Source organism: Gossypium hirsutum, chromosome A08, assembly GCF_007990345.1.
Source record: "Gossypium hirsutum isolate 1008001.06 chromosome A08, Gossypium_hirsutum_v2.1, whole genome shotgun sequence".
NCBI classification, from domain to species: domain Eukaryota; kingdom Viridiplantae; phylum Streptophyta; class Magnoliopsida; order Malvales; family Malvaceae; genus Gossypium; species Gossypium hirsutum.
Window position 1 is genome coordinate 108,112,333 of NC_053431.1, and position 19,189 is coordinate 108,131,521.

General features: G+C 34.4%; 1 protein-coding gene across 4 annotated transcripts; it reads left to right on the top strand.

Annotated features, from left to right (window-relative positions):
• The first annotated feature begins 1,033 nt into the window (after positions 1–1,033).
• On the top strand, positions 1,034–8,281 carry LOC107938343 (cellulose synthase A catalytic subunit 3 [UDP-forming]). Of its 4 annotated transcripts, XM_016871463.2 has the most exons (16): positions 1,036–1,175; positions 1,302–1,375; positions 2,021–2,180; positions 2,517–2,712; positions 2,935–3,161; positions 3,257–3,326; positions 3,441–3,639; positions 3,899–4,165; positions 4,285–4,630; positions 4,717–4,854; positions 5,216–5,341; positions 5,452–5,664; positions 5,816–6,080; positions 6,199–6,401; positions 6,711–7,061; positions 7,426–8,281. In XM_016871463.2, the coding sequence occupies exons 3-16, from the start codon at positions 2,160–2,162 to the stop codon at positions 8,008–8,010; spliced, it is 3,207 nt and encodes a 1,068-aa protein (XP_016726952.1). In that variant the 5' UTR covers positions 1,036–1,175; positions 1,302–1,375; positions 2,021–2,159; the 3' UTR covers positions 8,011–8,281. The 4 variants fall into 4 exon arrangements, with proteins under 4 accessions (XP_016726951.1, XP_016726952.1, XP_040930303.1 ...); XM_016871462.2 differs by having other exon boundaries at positions 1,034–1,375; XM_041074369.1 differs by lacking the exon at positions 1,302–1,375 and having other exon boundaries at positions 1,039–1,175.
• The last annotated feature ends 10,908 nt before the right edge of the window (positions 8,282–19,189 follow it).

A 19,189-nucleotide genomic window follows, 5' to 3' on the forward strand; every position in this document is an offset into this window, starting at 1 on the left:
TCCGGTCCTTTGAACCGTAATGCCAATGCGTTCCAGCTGTTTAATTTGAACGGTCCGACCCTCCGAACCGAAACAAAGTGCAAAAAAAAGACACTACTATTTTTAAATAAATTTAAGGGGTAATGTAACTTTTGACCTTCAACTTAAAGGTTTATATTGGTTTCTGATTTTTTTTTTAACTATTTTAACCCTTAAACTTAAAATTTATTATTCATTTAAGACTATTTTGATAATGATCATGACAAAAAGAAAGAGATAATGTAACTTTTGACCCTTAAACTTAGTAAGTAGGTTTACATTGGCCCTTGAACTTGATAACTAGGTTCATTTTGGAATTGATACCTTTTTCTTTTGTTCACTTTGGTACTTGAACTTGACAACTATGTCCATTTTGATTCTTGAACTTGAAAATTTTAAAAGTTTGATGATATGGCACTATGAGTTTGAAAAATAAAAAAGTTTTAGACAATAATGTGGTACAATATCAGAGTGTCATATTCAGTGTTTTAATAATCGAACCTATGGTTGAACAGGTCAGACCACCAGTTTTCAATTCAACTAGTTCGATCGGTTTGATTGTCAAACCAACAATAATTAAATAAATAATTAAAAGTTGACAAAAATCTAAAAAGAAAAATAAAAAACCAATTTTACTTGGTCCAACGATTGAATCGATCGAATTGGTTGAATCGAGAACTAGTGGTCTAACATGTTCAACTATCGGTTCGGTTATTAAAACACTGAATATATGACACTCTAAGGTTGTACCACACTATTATCTAAAATTTTTATTTCTCAAGTAATAATATGACACAGTCTCAAAGTACCACATCATCAAACTTTTAGAATTTTCAAGTTCATGGATCATAATAAACTTAATTGTCAAGTTCAAGAGCTAAAATTACATTATCTCTTTTTTTTTCACATATTTTCAAGTTTAGAAATCAAAGTAAAACAAGTTCAAGAGGCAATATGAACTTACTTACCAAACAAAAGTTATATTATCCCTAAATTTAATTTTAAAGCAAGTAGTATTACTATTTTTCAAAATAAAATTAAGGAAAGAAATGATTGGGTGTAAATGATCTGTCAGTTAAGGCTTCTTCCTCATTTCATCTTCTCTTTCTAATATGCCTAACCTTTAAACGACTGTCGGTGGGGTGTTGAAAGAGCTGGTATCGTAGTTTCTCTGTCGCTTTCGTCACATAAAATTTTCTCTTTGCTTACAGCTATCATTTAGTTAGGGAATAATAAAACAAATCTTTAATTATTTTGATTTCTATTATATTATTTGGAGGCAGAGTGATAAAAGGGTGTTAACTGCTGCTTTGAATTCCTGCTCTCTTTCCTCCTACATTGATTCTTCATTTCCAAGGTTTGTATTGTAGATCAGATTTCCCTTTCTCTCGTTGCTTTCCGGCTAGATCTGATGTTGATTTGCTCTCATTTTTGCAAAGAGATCGAATCCATTGTTTTCGTTTTCGTTTTCGAGTTCGATTTGGCGTTTGACCATTAAACTCCTTCAGTCCATTTTTTTAAAAGGTCATTTTGTTTTGATCGACGATATTTTCGTGGCTTATTCACGGATTTGTTTAAACTTTTTGAAATATTATTCATCAGATCTTTTGTTCTAAAATTTAGAACTGGAGTGTTTAGTTCTTCCTATTTTGTCCGTCTTATTTTGCATCGAAATTTCTGATTGTGTTTTCTTTGACGAATGCGTTGACTTAAAGCTCGTAGTTTTCTGTTCGTTTAAGATGTTTGGATTTGGACCTGTAAATTGCTTTGTCGGTGCTTTGCTATTTGTCGGTTCAGTTAGAATTATTAAGGAATCTACTTTATTGACTCAATCAAGTGGCAGTTTTGAGTGCATTAGAAGAATGATTATATAGTCGAATATCTAACAAAAAGATTTTTTTACTGTTTTTTTTTAAAAATTTCTTTTGTAGGGAAGTGCTTTGAGTCATTTACAGTCCTAGCTAGAGAATGATAAACTGTTTCCCGTTATTTGTTTTTTCAGATTTGAGCAAAAAACGTACTCTTGAAGTGGAGGATTCATTGTGATTTTCTGTTGTGAAATAAAGGCATGCACACATCTTGTTGAATTTGGACAGCTATTTGTATCCATTGTTCCCAACTGACCAAAGGTGCAGGTGACAATGGAATCAGGAGATATTGGGGTATGTATTGGAAGAAATTTTCACAGCTCTCTCTGATCTTCAGTTTGCTTTATTGATTAGAAAATTGATGATAACAGAAAATTAAGCCACATATTGATGATAACAGAAAATTAAGCCACATAGTAGAAGAGGAGTTCGAGTGTACTTTGTTTGCAAATGATATACTCACTTTCTTATGAAATTACAACCTAGTTATCACTGCTCGCAATGATTTCTCTACACTTGGATATGTGTTCTTACTTATAGTTGGCCATATCTGCTAGATGTTTATACTTTGATTACTGGAGGTTTCATTTTTTTGCCGAATATTTGATTTGTTACTCTTTGATTGATCAGGGCAAGCCCATGAAGAATCTTGGTGGCCAGGTGTGCCAAATCTGTGGTGATAATGTTGGAAAAAATGCGGATGGTGATCCATTCATTGCTTGCGATGTATGTGCATTTCCTGTCTGCCGCCCTTGCTATGAATATGAAAGGAAGGATGGGAATCAGTCATGCCCTCAATGTAAAACCAGATACAAGAGACACAAAGGTAGTTTTGAGAATTTCTTTTTCACTAGATATTGACTTGGTTTTCTTAACTTCCGCACATACACACTCAATATTACATTTGTGTGATTCTTTGTTGTTTGCACGAGTTGCATATAACACCAAGTATTAAACAGATTTTCTCATTACGTTATTCTCTTACCTTTCAATATAAAATTTCAATTATATTAATCACTAATTTTTTTCATTGTCTCTATGATTCCAGGTAGTCCTGCTATCCTTGGAGATAGAGAAGAGGATGGTGATGCTGATGATGGTGCTAGTGATTTCAATTACTCTTCAGAAAACAAAAACCAAAATCAGAAGCAGAAAATTTCAGAAAGAATGTTGAGCTGGCATGCAACATATGGTAGAGGGGAGGACGTTGGTGCTCCAAATTATGATAAAGAGGTTTCTCATAACCATATTCCTCTGCTCACCAATGGGCAGGAGGTAAGTCTATAAGATTTCTTGAAGCTATTGTTTGCAATTGTTTCATGAGTGGAATAATATATTGGAACTTTGCTTTTCCTACTGACATATTGTAGGTTTCTGGCGAGTTATCTGCTGCATCACCTGAGCGGCTTTCTATGGCATCTCCTGGAATTGGTGGAAAATGTATGAATCCTCTTTGTTTTATGGCTGGCATTAATTAATTGCACAAAATGAAATCTATCATTCCATTTATAGGTTTTTATGGCTAATTGATATGAACATTGAAATTCCTTGCAGCAAATATTAGGGTTGTGGATCCTGTGAGGGAGTTTGGTTCACCAGGATTGGGCAATGTAGCTTGGAAGGAGAGAGTTGATGGCTGGAAGATGAAGCAGGAGAAGAATGTTGTTCCTATGAGTACAGGCCAGGCTGCTTCTGAAAGGGGTGCTGGAGATATTGATGCCAGCACTGATGTGCTTGTGGACGACTCTTTACTGTGAGTTCCCATCTGATTCATATGTAGAACTTTTATGAGGTTATTTGTTCTTGTTCGCATTAGTCCATGGTAAGCTAAAATATTTTAAGAATCATGAACATACTGTGTTTCTAAATCCTGCAATGTAGAATAATTTTCTGAATTTGGAGAACCTGGTTTTGCAACCATTGATAAAGTCCTTATCTACCGGAGCTAAGTCCTGCTAGGAATCTGTTTTGCCTAAGTTTAATTATCAATACTTTTTCTTCCTAATTTGCAGGAATGATGAAGCTCGGCAGCCTCTATCAAGAAAGGTCTCCATTCCCTCATCAAAAATAAACCCTTATCGGATGGTCATCATTCTTCGGCTCATTATTCTCTGCATTTTCTTGCACTATCGAATAACAAACCCTGTTCCAAATGCCTATGCTCTGTGGTTGATATCTGTTATATGTGAGATTTGGTTTGCAATATCATGGATACTGGATCAGTTCCCTAAGTGGCTTCCTGTTAACCGAGAAACCTATCTTGACAGGCTTGCCTTGAGGTAAAGACATTTCTTGCCAATATCATGAATCCTCGCTAACATATTTTAAGCAGTTGTGTCATTTAAGTCCCTGTGTTTTAGCCTTGCTTTGTTATTTAAATTCCTTGGCTGTATAACAGATATGATCGTGAAGGAGAACCATCAGAATTAGCTGCTGTTGATATTTTTGTGAGTACCGTCGACCCATTAAAGGAGCCTCCACTTGTAACAGCCAACACTGTGCTATCCATTCTTGCAGTTGACTACCCAGTCGACAAGGTTTCCTGTTATGTTTCTGATGATGGTGCTGCTATGTTAACATTTGAAGCACTGTCTGAGACATCAGAGTTTGCTAGGAAGTGGGTACCTTTCTGCAAGAAGTATAATATTGAGCCTCGGGCTCCAGAATGGTATTTTGCACAGAAGATTGATTACCTGAAAGATAAAGTTCAAACATCATTTGTTAAGGAGCGCAGAGCTATGAAGGTAAGGGTTAGCTTGGTCGATACTTGGTTGTGGTATTGCTCCGTATTCAAATTTTCATCATGCTCACTTCGTTGCTTCTATTGCAGAGAGAGTATGAAGAATTTAAAGTCCGAGTTAACGGACTTGTTGCAAAAGCACAGAAAGTTCCTGAAGAAGGATGGATTATGCAGGATGGTACACCATGGCCTGGTAATAACACCAGAGACCATCCAGGAATGATCCAGGTAGGGACTTTTTTATTTGCTTTTTGCAGTCATAGATACACTACTCATTCATCCGCTTTGGTCAAGATAGCCTTTGTTCCTGGTTTTCTAGCTTATATGAAATTCTCTACACTCAATGGTCTGGAAAAACTCAACTTGTGGTTTTATCTTTTTCCATTCAATCATAGCTAAGGAAGTTAATATTAGCAGACACATGAGATGAGAGCAAATTTGCTCGAGTTATTCCATTCCATTTTTATGCATATTGCATGATCATCCTGTTCATTTTTTTCATTATTTTGAATGAGGTTTAGTGGATTAGCAGAGTTATAAGTAGTTTGCACCCATTATTAATGTCCCTAAGGTTTTGTAAAACTTGTAGGTTTTCTTAGGCCAGAGTGGGGGCCTTGATGCTGAGGGCAATGAGCTGCCAAGGTTAGTTTATGTTTCTCGTGAAAAGCGTCCAGGCTTCCAACACCACAAAAAAGCTGGTGCTATGAATGCACTTGTAAGTTGCTTTTTAAAATCTCTCATTATTTTGTAGTACTCATTTTCTATCTTATCTAACCTAGCTATCAATGAATCTTTAACCTAGCTATCAATGAATCTTTCTTTCAGGTTCGAGTGTCAGCAGTCCTTACTAATGGACCTTTCTTGTTAAATCTTGATTGTGATCACTACATAAATAATAGCAAGGCTTTAAGGGAAGCTATGTGTTTTCTGATGGATCCAAACCTTGGAAAGCAAGTTTGTTACGTTCAGTTTCCTCAAAGGTTTGATGGTATTGATCGGAATGATCGATATGCCAACAGAAATACTGTTTTCTTTGATGTGAGCACCATATCTTTTACCAAGAAAAATAATTGCATCTTGTAAATGATGTTATTACTGATGTAGAGTGACTGGTGTGTATCAATTTTCATCAAACATACTGGCTATTGAAATTCTTTTGAGATATCGTCTATTTTTTGTGCAATTACAGATAAACTTGAGGGGTCTGGATGGCATTCAAGGGCCGGTTTATGTCGGTACGGGATGTGTTTTCAATAGAACAGCATTGTATGGATATGAACCCCCCCTTAAGCCCAAGCATAGAAAAACAGGGATACTATCTTCATTGTGCGGAGGTTCTCGTAAGAAGAGTTCAAAATCAAGTAAAAAGGGATCAGACAAGAAGAAATCTGGCAAGCATGTTGATTCTACTGTACCAGTATTCAATCTAGAGGATATAGAAGAGGGTGTTGAAGGTAAAGTATTTGCTTTATTTCTTTTGAGCTTATTGGTGATTATTACTTAATTCCTTTTTGTCTAATGAGGAAATGTTCCTTATATGTCCTCCATATGGGCAAATTTTTTTGAAATCAGGGGCTGGGTTTGATGATGAAAAGTCATTACTGATGTCACAAATGAGCCTGGAGAAACGGTTTGGCCAGTCTGCTGTTTTTGTTGCCTCTACACTTATGGAAAATGGTGGTGTCCCTCAGTCTGCTACCCCCGAAACACTTCTTAAGGAAGCAATTCATGTTATCAGCTGTGGATACGAGGACAAAACAGACTGGGGAAGTGAGGTATTTTGCTTTCTGTTCTTCCCATGTTTTTCACTGAACCCTGAAGGGTTTTATTGCTCTGTCCTTAGAATCAGTGACTCCAGTACATGAAAATTGATTCGTGAATTTCATGGCTATCGAGTTTTTGGTAGTAATGTACTGAATTATGTAAAACTGTTTCTTCTTGGGCTTTAGAAGAAAGGGATTATGGTATAGTATACTAACCTATAAATTGCATAAGGAAACCTGTTTGAATTTTAAGAAACCCATACCTGTTCCTGGGAAGTTGTACAAATGGACTTAAGTTTTCTACTCTTTTTTTGCCTGCAGATTGGGTGGATCTATGGTTCTGTTACAGAAGATATTCTTACTGGATTCAAAATGCATGCCCGTGGTTGGCGGTCAATTTACTGCATGCCAAAACGCCCAGCCTTTAAAGGTTCTGCTCCTATCAATCTTTCAGATCGTCTGAACCAAGTGCTTCGATGGGCTCTTGGTTCTGTGGAAATTCTTTTCAGTAGGCATTGCCCTATCTGGTATGGTTATAGTGGTAGGCTCAAGTGGCTTGAACGATTCGCATATGTTAACACAACCATCTACCCAGTCACTGCTATTCCTCTTCTCATGTACTGTACACTGCCAGCAGTCTGTCTGCTCACTAACAAGTTCATTATTCCACAGGTTAGACTTCTCTATATTATCCTTGTTTTAGTTGTATATTTGCACATATGCCAGACACTGTCTAATGTAAACGTGTTACTGATCCTCTTTTAGTGGCCTAAAATAAATAAGCTTGTTGTCTATATGGTATTGCCATTATTTACTGATTGGATAGCTATAACCTGTTTTGAGTCTCAAAACTGTTCATGTCTATATGCTTTTGTGAAATGTGTCATCTTGAAACAGACCTTATTGGAACTCTCTCATTTTACCCTACAGAAAATGAAATTAGTAGTACTTTAACCCCTATTGTTTTGTTCTAGGAGAGCTAGAGATCAGTGCATTATATGCTCTAACTATTTTGTTTGATTTGCTGTGACTGCAGATTAGTAACCTTGCGAGTATATGGTTTATATCCCTCTTTCTCTCCATCTTTGCAACTGGTATTTTAGAAATGAGGTGGAGTGGTGTGGGAATTGACGAGTGGTGGAGAAATGAACAGTTTTGGGTTATCGGTGGTGTGTCGGCACATCTTTTTGCTGTTTTCCAAGGGCTTCTCAAAGTTCTTGCTGGCATTGACACTAACTTCACGGTCACTTCAAAAGCATCAGACGAAGATGGGGATTTTGCTGAACTTTACATGTTCAAATGGACAACCCTTCTCATCCCACCAACCACTCTCCTCATCATAAACTTGGTGGGGGTTGTTGCAGGAATATCGTATGCCATCAATAGTGGCTACCAATCATGGGGTCCCCTCTTTGGTAAGCTATTCTTTGCCTTCTGGGTGATCATCCATCTCTACCCCTTCTTGAAAGGTTTGATGGGACGCCAAAACCGTACACCTACCATTGTTGTTGTATGGTCAATTCTGCTTGCCTCCATTTTCTCTTTGTTGTGGGTGCGGATCGATCCCTTCACAACCAGAGTTACCGGGCCGGATGTAGAACAGTGTGGAATAAACTGTTGAGAGAGAACCTATAAAGACTGAAGATTTGTTTTGGTGTCACTAAGCTTCCAATGCCAAAGGTTTGTTTAGTTGTAATTTGTGTATTTCAGTTCACATCATGTGCAGAATATACGGTTGTTGATATATATATGTCATCTTGTTTCTACTTTGATGTAATAATTTGGAGTTGGGACATAACTTATCGATAGTGCTTTCTCTCAGGAAAACACTACTTTGAAGTAGATATATGTTTTGGAGTTTAAGAGCAAACATGAGATATTCTTTTCCAAAATTTTGAGTGTATTCTTGCTTTGATTCTAGCATTACTGACCTAACCTTGGTTTAAAACAAACACACACACACACACGTACGTATGTATATATATATTATATTTAATTTAATTATATTATATGCGAGAATAAACAATTTTGGTCGCACTGTTTCTGTCAATTAATCCTCTCAATTGTTTTATTATTAAAAATATTTTCCAAACATGCTATACAAGACAAAACCATCGGAGTTCATTCAAGGTACATTTGAGCTGATTTTTTGACAGTTGTGTCCGATCAATTTTTTTTAATTGAGTATTTAGCTTTGAGATTTCAATTTCAATGGTCAGTTTTTGTTTACGTGGAGTTATTTGTGGGTAGCTTTGTTGGAATTATATACTCTTTGAGGTGACTTTGTTTTCTGGCAAAAACTTCGAAAATAGTAGAGTTCTTGAGTCAACTTTCAAATCAAATAATTTTTACTCTTTGCTTTAAAAGGATTTTCTTCATAAATCTCATTTATTTTCTTTTATTGTTTGTAGTTATTGTGATTGATTAAAGATATAGTGTCATTGTTTTGCTATAATTGTCAACTTGTATTTATTGAGAGAAAAAGAACACCAGATGTGTTTTCATGGTCTTTCCGTGGTTCGGCCCATCAAAAACCTTCGCCTTCCTCCATGTGTTATGGCATATAATTGAGGGTTAAAAAGTAGTTAATTACTGTTTAATTCTATTAAATCTATTGAGTTAATTATGTTGCAAAAATGACACGTTTTGGGGGGTCCTTTAATGAATGCATTGCGTTTTCGGCAAAAGGTTTTGTTAGTGAAACGGGATGTTTTGATGTTTTGCCTTGTAGCTGAACGATAGCTGTGATGGCCGTTATTTCCTTTTTTAGCACCCTCGTGTGTGTTGGAATTGTAGCAGCCTGTTTTTGAAAAAATCAGAACAGTAGTTTCGGGACTACAAATCCGATTCCGAAAGAAAAAATTATTTTAATATTATTTTATGGTCTATAGCATGATGGAAATGTCATATGAAAATTTCGTAAAGAAATTTTACTGGTTACATGTCTAATTTGATAAAGGACCAAATTGCACGAAGTGCAAAAGTTAAGTTTTAATAGGTAAAGGAATTAAATAGCTATAGAACTTTAAAGTGGAGGTCCTTATATGGAAATAGACCATTTAGAAATGCTTAGTGGTTAAGGATGATGATTCATCCATGGAAAATAAAATAAAGAAAAAGATGAAATTGGAAAGTGAAAAAAATAAAGATGATAAATGATAAAAAAATGAAAATATCATTAATTTATCATTATCTTTCCCAAATAAAACATGAAAACCCTAGCTAAGAGAAAGTGAGCTCAAGCAAGCTATTTTGGCTTAATTGGGTAAGTAATCTTGTCCCGTTTTTAGTAATTTTTATATTTTTGAGATCGTAATAGCTTAATTTAGCTATCTCGGAGACTAATTTGCAAAGTTATCAAAGTACTAGGGTTTTGCATGGATGAGTATGCTGAAAATTTGAAATTTATGGTAGGAAATGAAAGGTTATTGATAGATAAACAACTTTTATAAAGTGAATTTTGATGAATTTATGATTTTAGGACTAAATTGTAAAGTTGTAAAATTCATGGAAAATTATGAATTTTTCATGAAATAAATGGGCTGTAAATGTTACATGTAAAATTTGGCTAGGCTTGGAATAAGGATTAAATTGCCTGAATTTCATTTTTCGAGCCTAGGGACAAAATTATCATTAATTAAAAGTTTAGGGGCAAAATGGTAATTTTTCCTAAGATGTGAATTGGACTGAATTGAGTATGAATTGTATTAATTTGATGTTAAATTTACTTGTATAGATCCGGATAGACCAAATTCGGAGTTAGAGCGAGGAAAAGAGAAAGTGTCGAATTAGTAGACTTTATGTACACGGACATTTATTGAGATAAGTTCGTATAACTAAATTGTGTATATTTATATGCTTGAATTAAATGTTGTGTATGTGAATTGTATAAATTCAAAATATATGAAATTGGTTACAAATCCGACAAAGCCTAATAAATATTAAATCCCGTTTGAATAATGGAATTCGATGTATACAAGATTTCCTAATTGGTTGCGGTCTTGCATGTGTTGCGGACACACCACAGCTCCTACGAGCATCCCATTATAAGCCCTCTCGAGCTTCTCGTTGTATGGTTCCTGCGAGCATCCTGATCGGTAGTGATCTTGCATGTGTGGCGGACTACCGCAGCTCTTTGTGAGTGTCTTGTTATATGATCGATTGTGATCCTGCATATATTGCAGACACAAACGCAGCTCTTTGTGAGCGTCTTGATAAAGTTCGCTCGAACTTCCCGATATATGGCTATCTAGAGCTCTTGATTAAAGGCTCTTCGTGAACTTCTTGATTAAAAATTCTTTGTGAACTTCCTGACTATGGCTCTTATGAGCTTCCTGTTATATAGCCCAGATAAGCTTCCTGATAGGCTCTTTGTGACCTTTTCGATTAGTGGCTCTTTCTGAGCTTCCTATTACATGGATCGAGAGAGTGCTTCCTGATTTTGTGCCCTAGTGGGTACCCCTGGATGCGAGTTAACGGATTTCTGATTAATATATTTCGAGTGTACTACCTATGTACCCATCGATGTTTTCAATGATTTAACGGGCAAAATCCTGACATGAGAAAATATTAACATGAAATGAATTAATACTTGTATCTGTTTGAAATACATGAAAAATGATGATACATGATATATGGAAATGATATCACTTGATATATTGAAGCATGACATGCTTGGTACACAAGTATGGAACATGCTTAATGACTTTGTTTATCCTTAATCTGGTATATGTCTGAAATACATGAAACTGATGTTACAAGACATGTTGAAATACGAGAGGATAATATATGAACATGGAATTTGTTTGATGAATATGTTCATTCATGATTATAGATTTGTATACCTTGGGTGTATTACCCGAGTGACATTGACATTTCAAATGATTTAATGGGAAAATTCCAACATGAAATAATTTGTACTCGGGATGAATTATTATGAAAATGTACTGGAAATACAAGGACATGATATGTATATGTTATATGAATACATGATGTGGAAAGTGCATGTAAATGAAAATCTAATTATTATTGAGCCCATACATGATTCTTGATATTTATATGAAATATATGACTAACAAGGGTGATGAGGATATGTGTTAGGGCTTATGACCAAATTGGTTGATTGTTTCTTGCATGTTTATCTTGAACATGAATGAATGGTAAGTTAATTACCATGTTATACGAACTTACTAAGCATTTCATGCTTACTCTGTTTTATTTTTCCCTATTCTATAACAATTCGGAAGCTCGTTGGATTGGAAGCTTGGCGGAGATCACTCACACTATCCATCGGCCCATTTTGGTATATATTGTAAATCAATTATGGTTATAATGGCATGTATAGGTTAATGATGATGATTCATTTAACTAACTAAAATCACGAAAAAGGCAAGCGCACCTATCGTATAGTAGTATAGCTATGGTGAGTCGAGAATATCGTATCCAGAGGACTAAAAGTACTAGTAATTGCTATCTTTTTATTATCTAGCTTATAAATTGAAAGGATTGTTTTTAATCTAAAAATTAATTAAACTAATTATTAAGAATGCGCCAGAGAATTAAGTAAGAAAATATTTGAATGAACCAATGAAAGAGACAATACCCAGGAAAGGATCCACCAAGACTTCACTTATTATTCTGAATCTGAATTAAACGATTTATTCACTTGCCTTGATCTGTAGCAATCCCTAAGTTATATTAATATCTCTTTCTAGAGTAAAAATATTAATATCTCTTTCTAGAGTAAAAATAACTGACTCTAGGTTGATTAATTGAAATCTCTTTCTAATTAAAACCCCTATTGTCGCATTAACTCGATCTATGAATTCCCCTATTAGATTTGACTCTAATCCGATAGATTTATGTCGTCCTATTTCTAGGATTTCATGCAACTCCACTCAATTATCCCAGATCTACTCTTAAACAGGGACTTTTGCTCCACCGAATTAAGCACATCAATCATGAATTAATATCTTGAAAACATTAAAACATGGAATAAGTACACATAATTGAGATAAAAAAATCAAGTATTTATCATGTAATTCAGAAATTAAATAACAAGATCCATTATAGGTTTCATCTTCCCTAAGTATCTAGGGATTTAGTTCATAATTTGTAAGGAAGACATCTCAAAATTAGGAAAACAACAAAATATAAAGAAACCCAAAAACTTCTAGAGAATTTGAATGGGTTCGACACACATTAAGCTTGATTAAGGTACGGTTTGAGCTCGATTTTTGATGATTTTTATTTTTGTGATCGTTGCTTCGTGTTTTAGCTAGCCTGTACCTTAGATTTCAAAATTGTTAAAGATTTTGAGAGTTACCATTGTTGAATCTATGAGTTATCTGATGTTTAATGTTGAAATATGAAAGCTTGATGATAGTTTTACATGTTTTGTAAAGTGATTTTTGACAAAAATGTCAAAAAGGGATTAAATTGTGAAATGTGTAAATTGAGGGGTTGAAATGTGAAATAAATGAAAGTTATGGTCTGTTAGGGACCTATAGGTAATTCGGCTAAGCTAGAGGATAATGAAATTATGTGAATTTTGTGTATTTGTGAAATAAAGACTAAATTGTAAAAATGTGAAAGTTTAGGGGCTAATATGAAAATATGACCAAATATGTATGTTTTGGACTAAATTGAAAGAATATATGATTGAATAAGTAAATTTTGAATTAATATAGATTAAGAAAGAAAGAATTCAAATTTAGATCAGGGGAAAAACAAGGTTATCGAGTAGTCGATCCGATCCGTTAATTCTGAATACGAGGTAAGTTCGTATAATTGAACTTAAATGTGTACCTATCTATTTGATGGATGAAATTGAGATAGTAATTATTCTATTGAATAAATGTTGAGATATTAAATGAAAAGTACGAATTGAGTAAGACAAGTTACCGATAAAACCATAACCGGGCTATGGCAATCAAATAATAAGACCATAACCGGGTTATGGCATGTGAATGAAAGACCATGGTAGGGCCTTGGCAATGTTTGTTTAAGACCATAGTTGGACTATGGCATCGAAAAATCGATGAATTTGTATCGTAAACACTTATAAACCGAAGCGGTTTGATAAGAGTATTGATGAAAAATAAAAATGTATCGGTACAGGTATGTACAGAAAACTATTTAGTTATCGAGATAGATGAAGTTGAGAACTCATGAATGAGGATATGAATAAATTTTATGTCAGCTCATGAATTGATGCTTTAAATGTTAATGATATTATCTATTTTGAATTGCTATATGAATGTTGTGATTATTTCATGTTCACATACAAACTTACTAAGCTTTATATCTTACTCTGTTTAATTTTTGATGTTTTATAGTTATCCAAAGCTAGCTCGGATCCAAGGATCATCAGAGACTTCATCACACTATCGATAATTTATTTTGGTACTTTTGAAGTTATGTATATATGGTATATGTCATGTATAGGCTTGTGTCATTTTGGCTTCTTTGATAAATATGTATTTTAGTCATTTAAGTTGGCTTATGATGGTGAACTTGATGATGTTTCAAAATATGCAAATGGTATTATTTGAGTTGGTAATAGACCTATAATGAATGAATGTGGTTAATGTGATTATGTATGTTTGGATTAGTTTTGCTAAATGAATTATACATGTAAATTATGCTCAGGAAAGAAAATTAAATTGTTTAGTATTTGAATAGGTAAATGATATGAAATTAAGTATTGAATTTAGTTGAAATGGATATGGTATGATTATGTATTGGTTGATGACTTTTGGCTACATAATTGTGTCTTAAAATGATAACATATAAGCTTGTGTAGGTATATGCAAAAAGGGTGGCAAATTGGCTTTGCAAATGATCTATTTTTGTCTACACGAGTAGAGACACGGGCGTGTGTCTCAGCCGTGTGCGAGGCACGGTTATGCTACACGGCCGTGTGTTCCCTAGTGTAGAAATTGAATTTAAGTCAGTATGCTTCACACGGTCTCACACGCGGACGTGTAGTTGGCCGTGTGACCCAAGTGAGTATACTCTCCAGTTTTCATATGGCCTGGCATACGGGCGTGTCCTCAGCTGTGTGATGCAAGTCAGTATGAATGCCCTGTTTCCACACGGTCTAAGACACAGGCGTGTCTACTAGCCGTGTGAGGCACATGGGCTGTTCACATTGACGTGTGACCTTTGTATGATTAAAAAATTTCTAAGTTTTCAAAATTTTCGTATGTTATCGGTTTAGTCCCGAACCATTTTTAAAGCATGTTTAAGGCCTCGTAGGTATTTATAAGGGACAAGGTGATTGTATTGAATGATGTATGAGAATGAATGTTATATGTTGTATTTTGATCGGTAATACCTCATAACCCTATTCTGGCAACGGATACAGGTTAGGGGTGTTACATTTTATTAGTATCAGAGCTACGGTTTAGTCGATTCTAGGACTAACGTAGCGTGTGTGAGAGTCTAGTATACATGCCATATATACTCATAAAGGTCACTTTGAATTCCTAGTTATGCCATTTGGCTAACAAATACCCCATCCATCTTTCAGGCTTTGATGAATACTATTTTTAAGCCAATTCTAAAGAAATTTGTCTTAGTTTTTATTTTATTTTATGATATCCTAGTATATTCTAAGGATTGGACTGATTACCTGAGACATTCGAAAGTAGTTTTACAACTGCTAAGGGATAACCAGCTATATGCTAAGAAAAATAAATGTAGTTTTGCCACTGCTTAGGTTGAGTATCTAGGCCATGTTATTGCAGTTGGGACTGTGTAACGACCCATATTTCACGGGCACTGAAAAAATAAATTTAGGGCCCCCGTCTTAGGAAAACGAGTCCGTAAATATTTATTAAAAATATTTACGAAGTTAGTTATGGGTTGAATTAGATTTTGATTAGGTGAATTTAGTTTAATTAGAAGTAATTATTAAAAGGACTAAATTGAATAGAGCGTAAAAGATTAATTTTAAAATAGAGAAAAATGAAAAGGGACTAAATTAGTATTTAAACCAAATTAGTGACATGTGTAAGATAGAGAATAAATACATTTGTATTTAAATTATTAGTACAAATGTATGTTATATATATATTTACTTATTTATTAAGTAAAAGATATTTAATTATTATTATTATTATAATTATATTTTATCTATTAATTGAGATAATGACAAATCTATGGTGTGAGATTAATACATGTGTACATGTGTGTATGAATACACATGTAGTATTTTTATTTGTATTAATTAGATATTTTATTAATTATTAATTTAGTAAATGATAGTAATAATAAACAAATCATAAAAAAATAGAAAAGTTACAGAGAAAGTCACGAAAATTGGGGAAAGAAAGAAGAAAAGAAAAGAAAAAGAGGAAATTAGGGTTTGAAAGCTTAGAAGTTAAATTGGTAAGTCAATTAAGTCCCTTTCTTTGTGATTTTGATGTTTTTGGAGTCTTAGAGTAAAATACTCTTGAATTTGTGTGGAAATATTGAAAGTTGATAGACTTTTGAGTAAGGTTTATGTTGAATAAATGATGAAATTAGGGATCAAATTGATAGAATTGTTGATTAAAATTGATTAAAGGACTAATTTGTAAACTAGTTTATAAGTTTTGAATTTTAGGGGTTAAATTAGAAGAAATTTGAAATTATGGAAAAATGGTGAAAATTTGATAGTTATATTGAAGTTTTGATGGAAATTGAGTAAGAAAATGATGTGAATTGTAAAAAGGAAGAAGATGAAAATGGTTAGGACAAATTTGGGATTTAGGTAAAAGTTGCATGAAAAGTTATTATTTTATATAAAATATGTGTGCTATTAATTAATTGTACTTATGCTAATTTTCCTAGCAAACAAGGAAATCGAGACGTCGAATACGAAGGGAAAAGAAAAAGTGATCGAGGAATAGCTCGAGAAAAAAATATCGGTTTGTATTATCATGATTCAAGTTATTTCTTATTAAATGTTTAATTTTAATATATGTGTATGGAATTTGAATGTGAGGTAAATATTGAGATTTAAGTTGAATGTGAATTAGATTTATTTGATGAATAAATATATGTATGTGAAATTGAATTGTATGATTGAATTGAGTAATGTTGGTATGCATATGAATTTGAATTGAGAAATATGTGAGAAAATGTGGTCAAAGTGCAATTGATGTGAATTGACTGAAATAGAGGAAGTAATCCGATGCCCTATTAACTAGTCGGGCTTAGTGGATATAGTTGGCATGCCATAGGATTGGAAAGGTTCAGGGATACTTCGACTTCGAGTCGATGAGACACTTGGTGTGTCATTATTGCTTCGGATAGATTCGATGAGGCGTTGGTTGCCACTTTTCTTCGGCTTAGCAGATGAGACGTTGGTCATCACTTATTTGCTTCGAACTATCTGATGAGGTGCTGGTCGCCATTTTGGTGTGTTTGGTTGGATCTGTGTATCCGCCAAAGTCCGAGTCATGTTAATAGGGGAAAATAAGTGAAATAATAAAATCAAATGAATTTGATTAATTGAGCTATTGAATGAAATGAGAAAGTGATACTAAAAGATGGAATGTAAGATGAAATTTGTAAAGAGATTGAAGGTATGAACCAAAGGTCCATGAAGTGTTCATATTTGAAATGTGAATTGAATAATTATATGTGGTTGAGAGATGAATCAAAGGTTCATGAGTTATTTGAAATCTCATTGATGATTTATTGGATCTATCATTGGAAATGATATAATGGAAATATGATAGTTTGGTATGAATTTATATATATGATTTGTATGTATGATTTGCTAATTATCTATGTATGTTTATGATATTTTATTGTTGTTATAATTTGAATTATGATAATACCACTGAGTATTTCCAATACTTAGCGTACGGTTGTTTCCCGTGCGCAAGTTAGGTAAAGTTGAAGTTCAGTCAAGCATCCGAGTCAATCCCGACCTCAGCTCAATTTTGGTGATGCATTTATCTTTTAGAAATGTGGCATGTACTAGGTTTGGTGTTTGTCACTTGTAAATGTTTTATATTTTGAATGTAAATGTGGTGCATAATCCTTAAGAAGTAATGAAATGAATGAATGAAAATTTGTTGAGTTTGAAAGGTTTGATGAATTTTATTTGATCAAGATTTATAAGTAAATGTTTTGGGCATGAATTAGGTGTGTTTAGTATGTGAAAAATAGCTTAAAAATGGTGAAAAATTAGGTTTTCACACGGCCTAGTCACATGGGCGTGTGCCCAGGCCGTATGGCAAAGTCAGACTTGCTTACAGGTTAGTCCCACGGCCGTGTGAGTAAGTCGGATCCGCCCACGGGCTGGACCCACGGCCATGGGAGCCACACGGGCATGTCCCAGGCCACACGAGTGTGTGCCCCTATTTTTAAGGAAAAGTTTCCAAAGTTCTCGGTTTAATACCAAAACACTTCTAAGTATATTTTAGGCCTTGTAGGTCCATATTAGGGACTTAAAGGTGGAATTTGAGAAATTTTAAATTGAAATATAGATTTATGACTCGGTTTTGGTTGTTTATTAGTGTTTAATTCTGGTAATACCTCGTAACCCTATGTCGACGACGAGTGAGGGTTAAGGGGTGTTACATTTTATTGGTAACAGAGCTATCAGGTTTAGCCGATTCTCGGACTAAATCGAGCTCGTAAGTGAGTCTAGAAGTACATGCCACAGTCAAGTCAAAACTGAGTCGGGATTTTTGGATGCTAACCTATCTAATTGTTTTAGATTAAAGATGTCTAATGAACACCTTGATGATATAAATGAAGAAATGTTCACTGGGGATGAAGATTCGTATGATTTAGATGAAACGGAATCAACTACTCCAGTGTAAATCCAGTTAGAAACCAACCCTCTAATATAGAAAGAGATGAAAAAGGTAGAAATGAATCTGAATTAGTAAAAATATTAGTTGATGCTCTTCAGCGAGCAGTGGAGTCTATACCTGCTACTACGACTGTATCTGTTCCTAGACGGGCCTCAATTAAGGAACTAAGAAAATACGGTGCCACAGAATTCTTGGGTCTGAAAGGAGTTGACCCGTCTATAGCTGAAAATTGGATAGAGTCGACTAAGAGAGTATTGCAACAACAAGAATGCACCCCTTGGGAAAGTCTGTTATATGTTGTATCATTACTGCAAAGGGAGGCTTATGTATGGTGGGAATCAATGGTTCAAAATTTACCAGAGAATCAGATAAATTGGGATATATTTTAGAAAGAGTTTCAAAAGAAATATATCAGAGAAATATATATCGAAGACAAGAAGAAAGAGTTTTTGACGTTGCAACAGGGTGACATGTCAGTAATAGATTATGAGAGGGAATTCTCGAGACTCAGCAGATACACCTCAGAGTTTATTCCAACTGAACCTGATAGTTGTAAGAGATTTTTACGGGGTCTGTGAGATGAGATCAAATTATAGTTGGTATCTCAACGTATTAATGAATTTGTTGATTTGATTGAGCAGGCCAAGATGGTAGAGCAAGTCTTAGGATTTGACAAAAAGTTCTAAACTTCTAAATTAGTTGGGAAACGTATGGGAACTGCAAGTTCGAATCCTTTATCTAAAAGATCCAGGGATTCCAAAAGTGGATGGAGATCCAGTTTTAGATCAGATAAAAGAAAAAAAAGTCAGGGGAAACAAACTACAGTAACCATCGGTAGTGTAAGAGGTCCGTCTCGAGATGTTAATATTCCAGATTATGAATAGTGTGGGAAAAAACACTGAGGTGAATGTCGGAGATTGACCAGAGGGTGTTTTAAATGTGGATCTACGGACCATTATATTAAAGATTGCCCGAAGAATG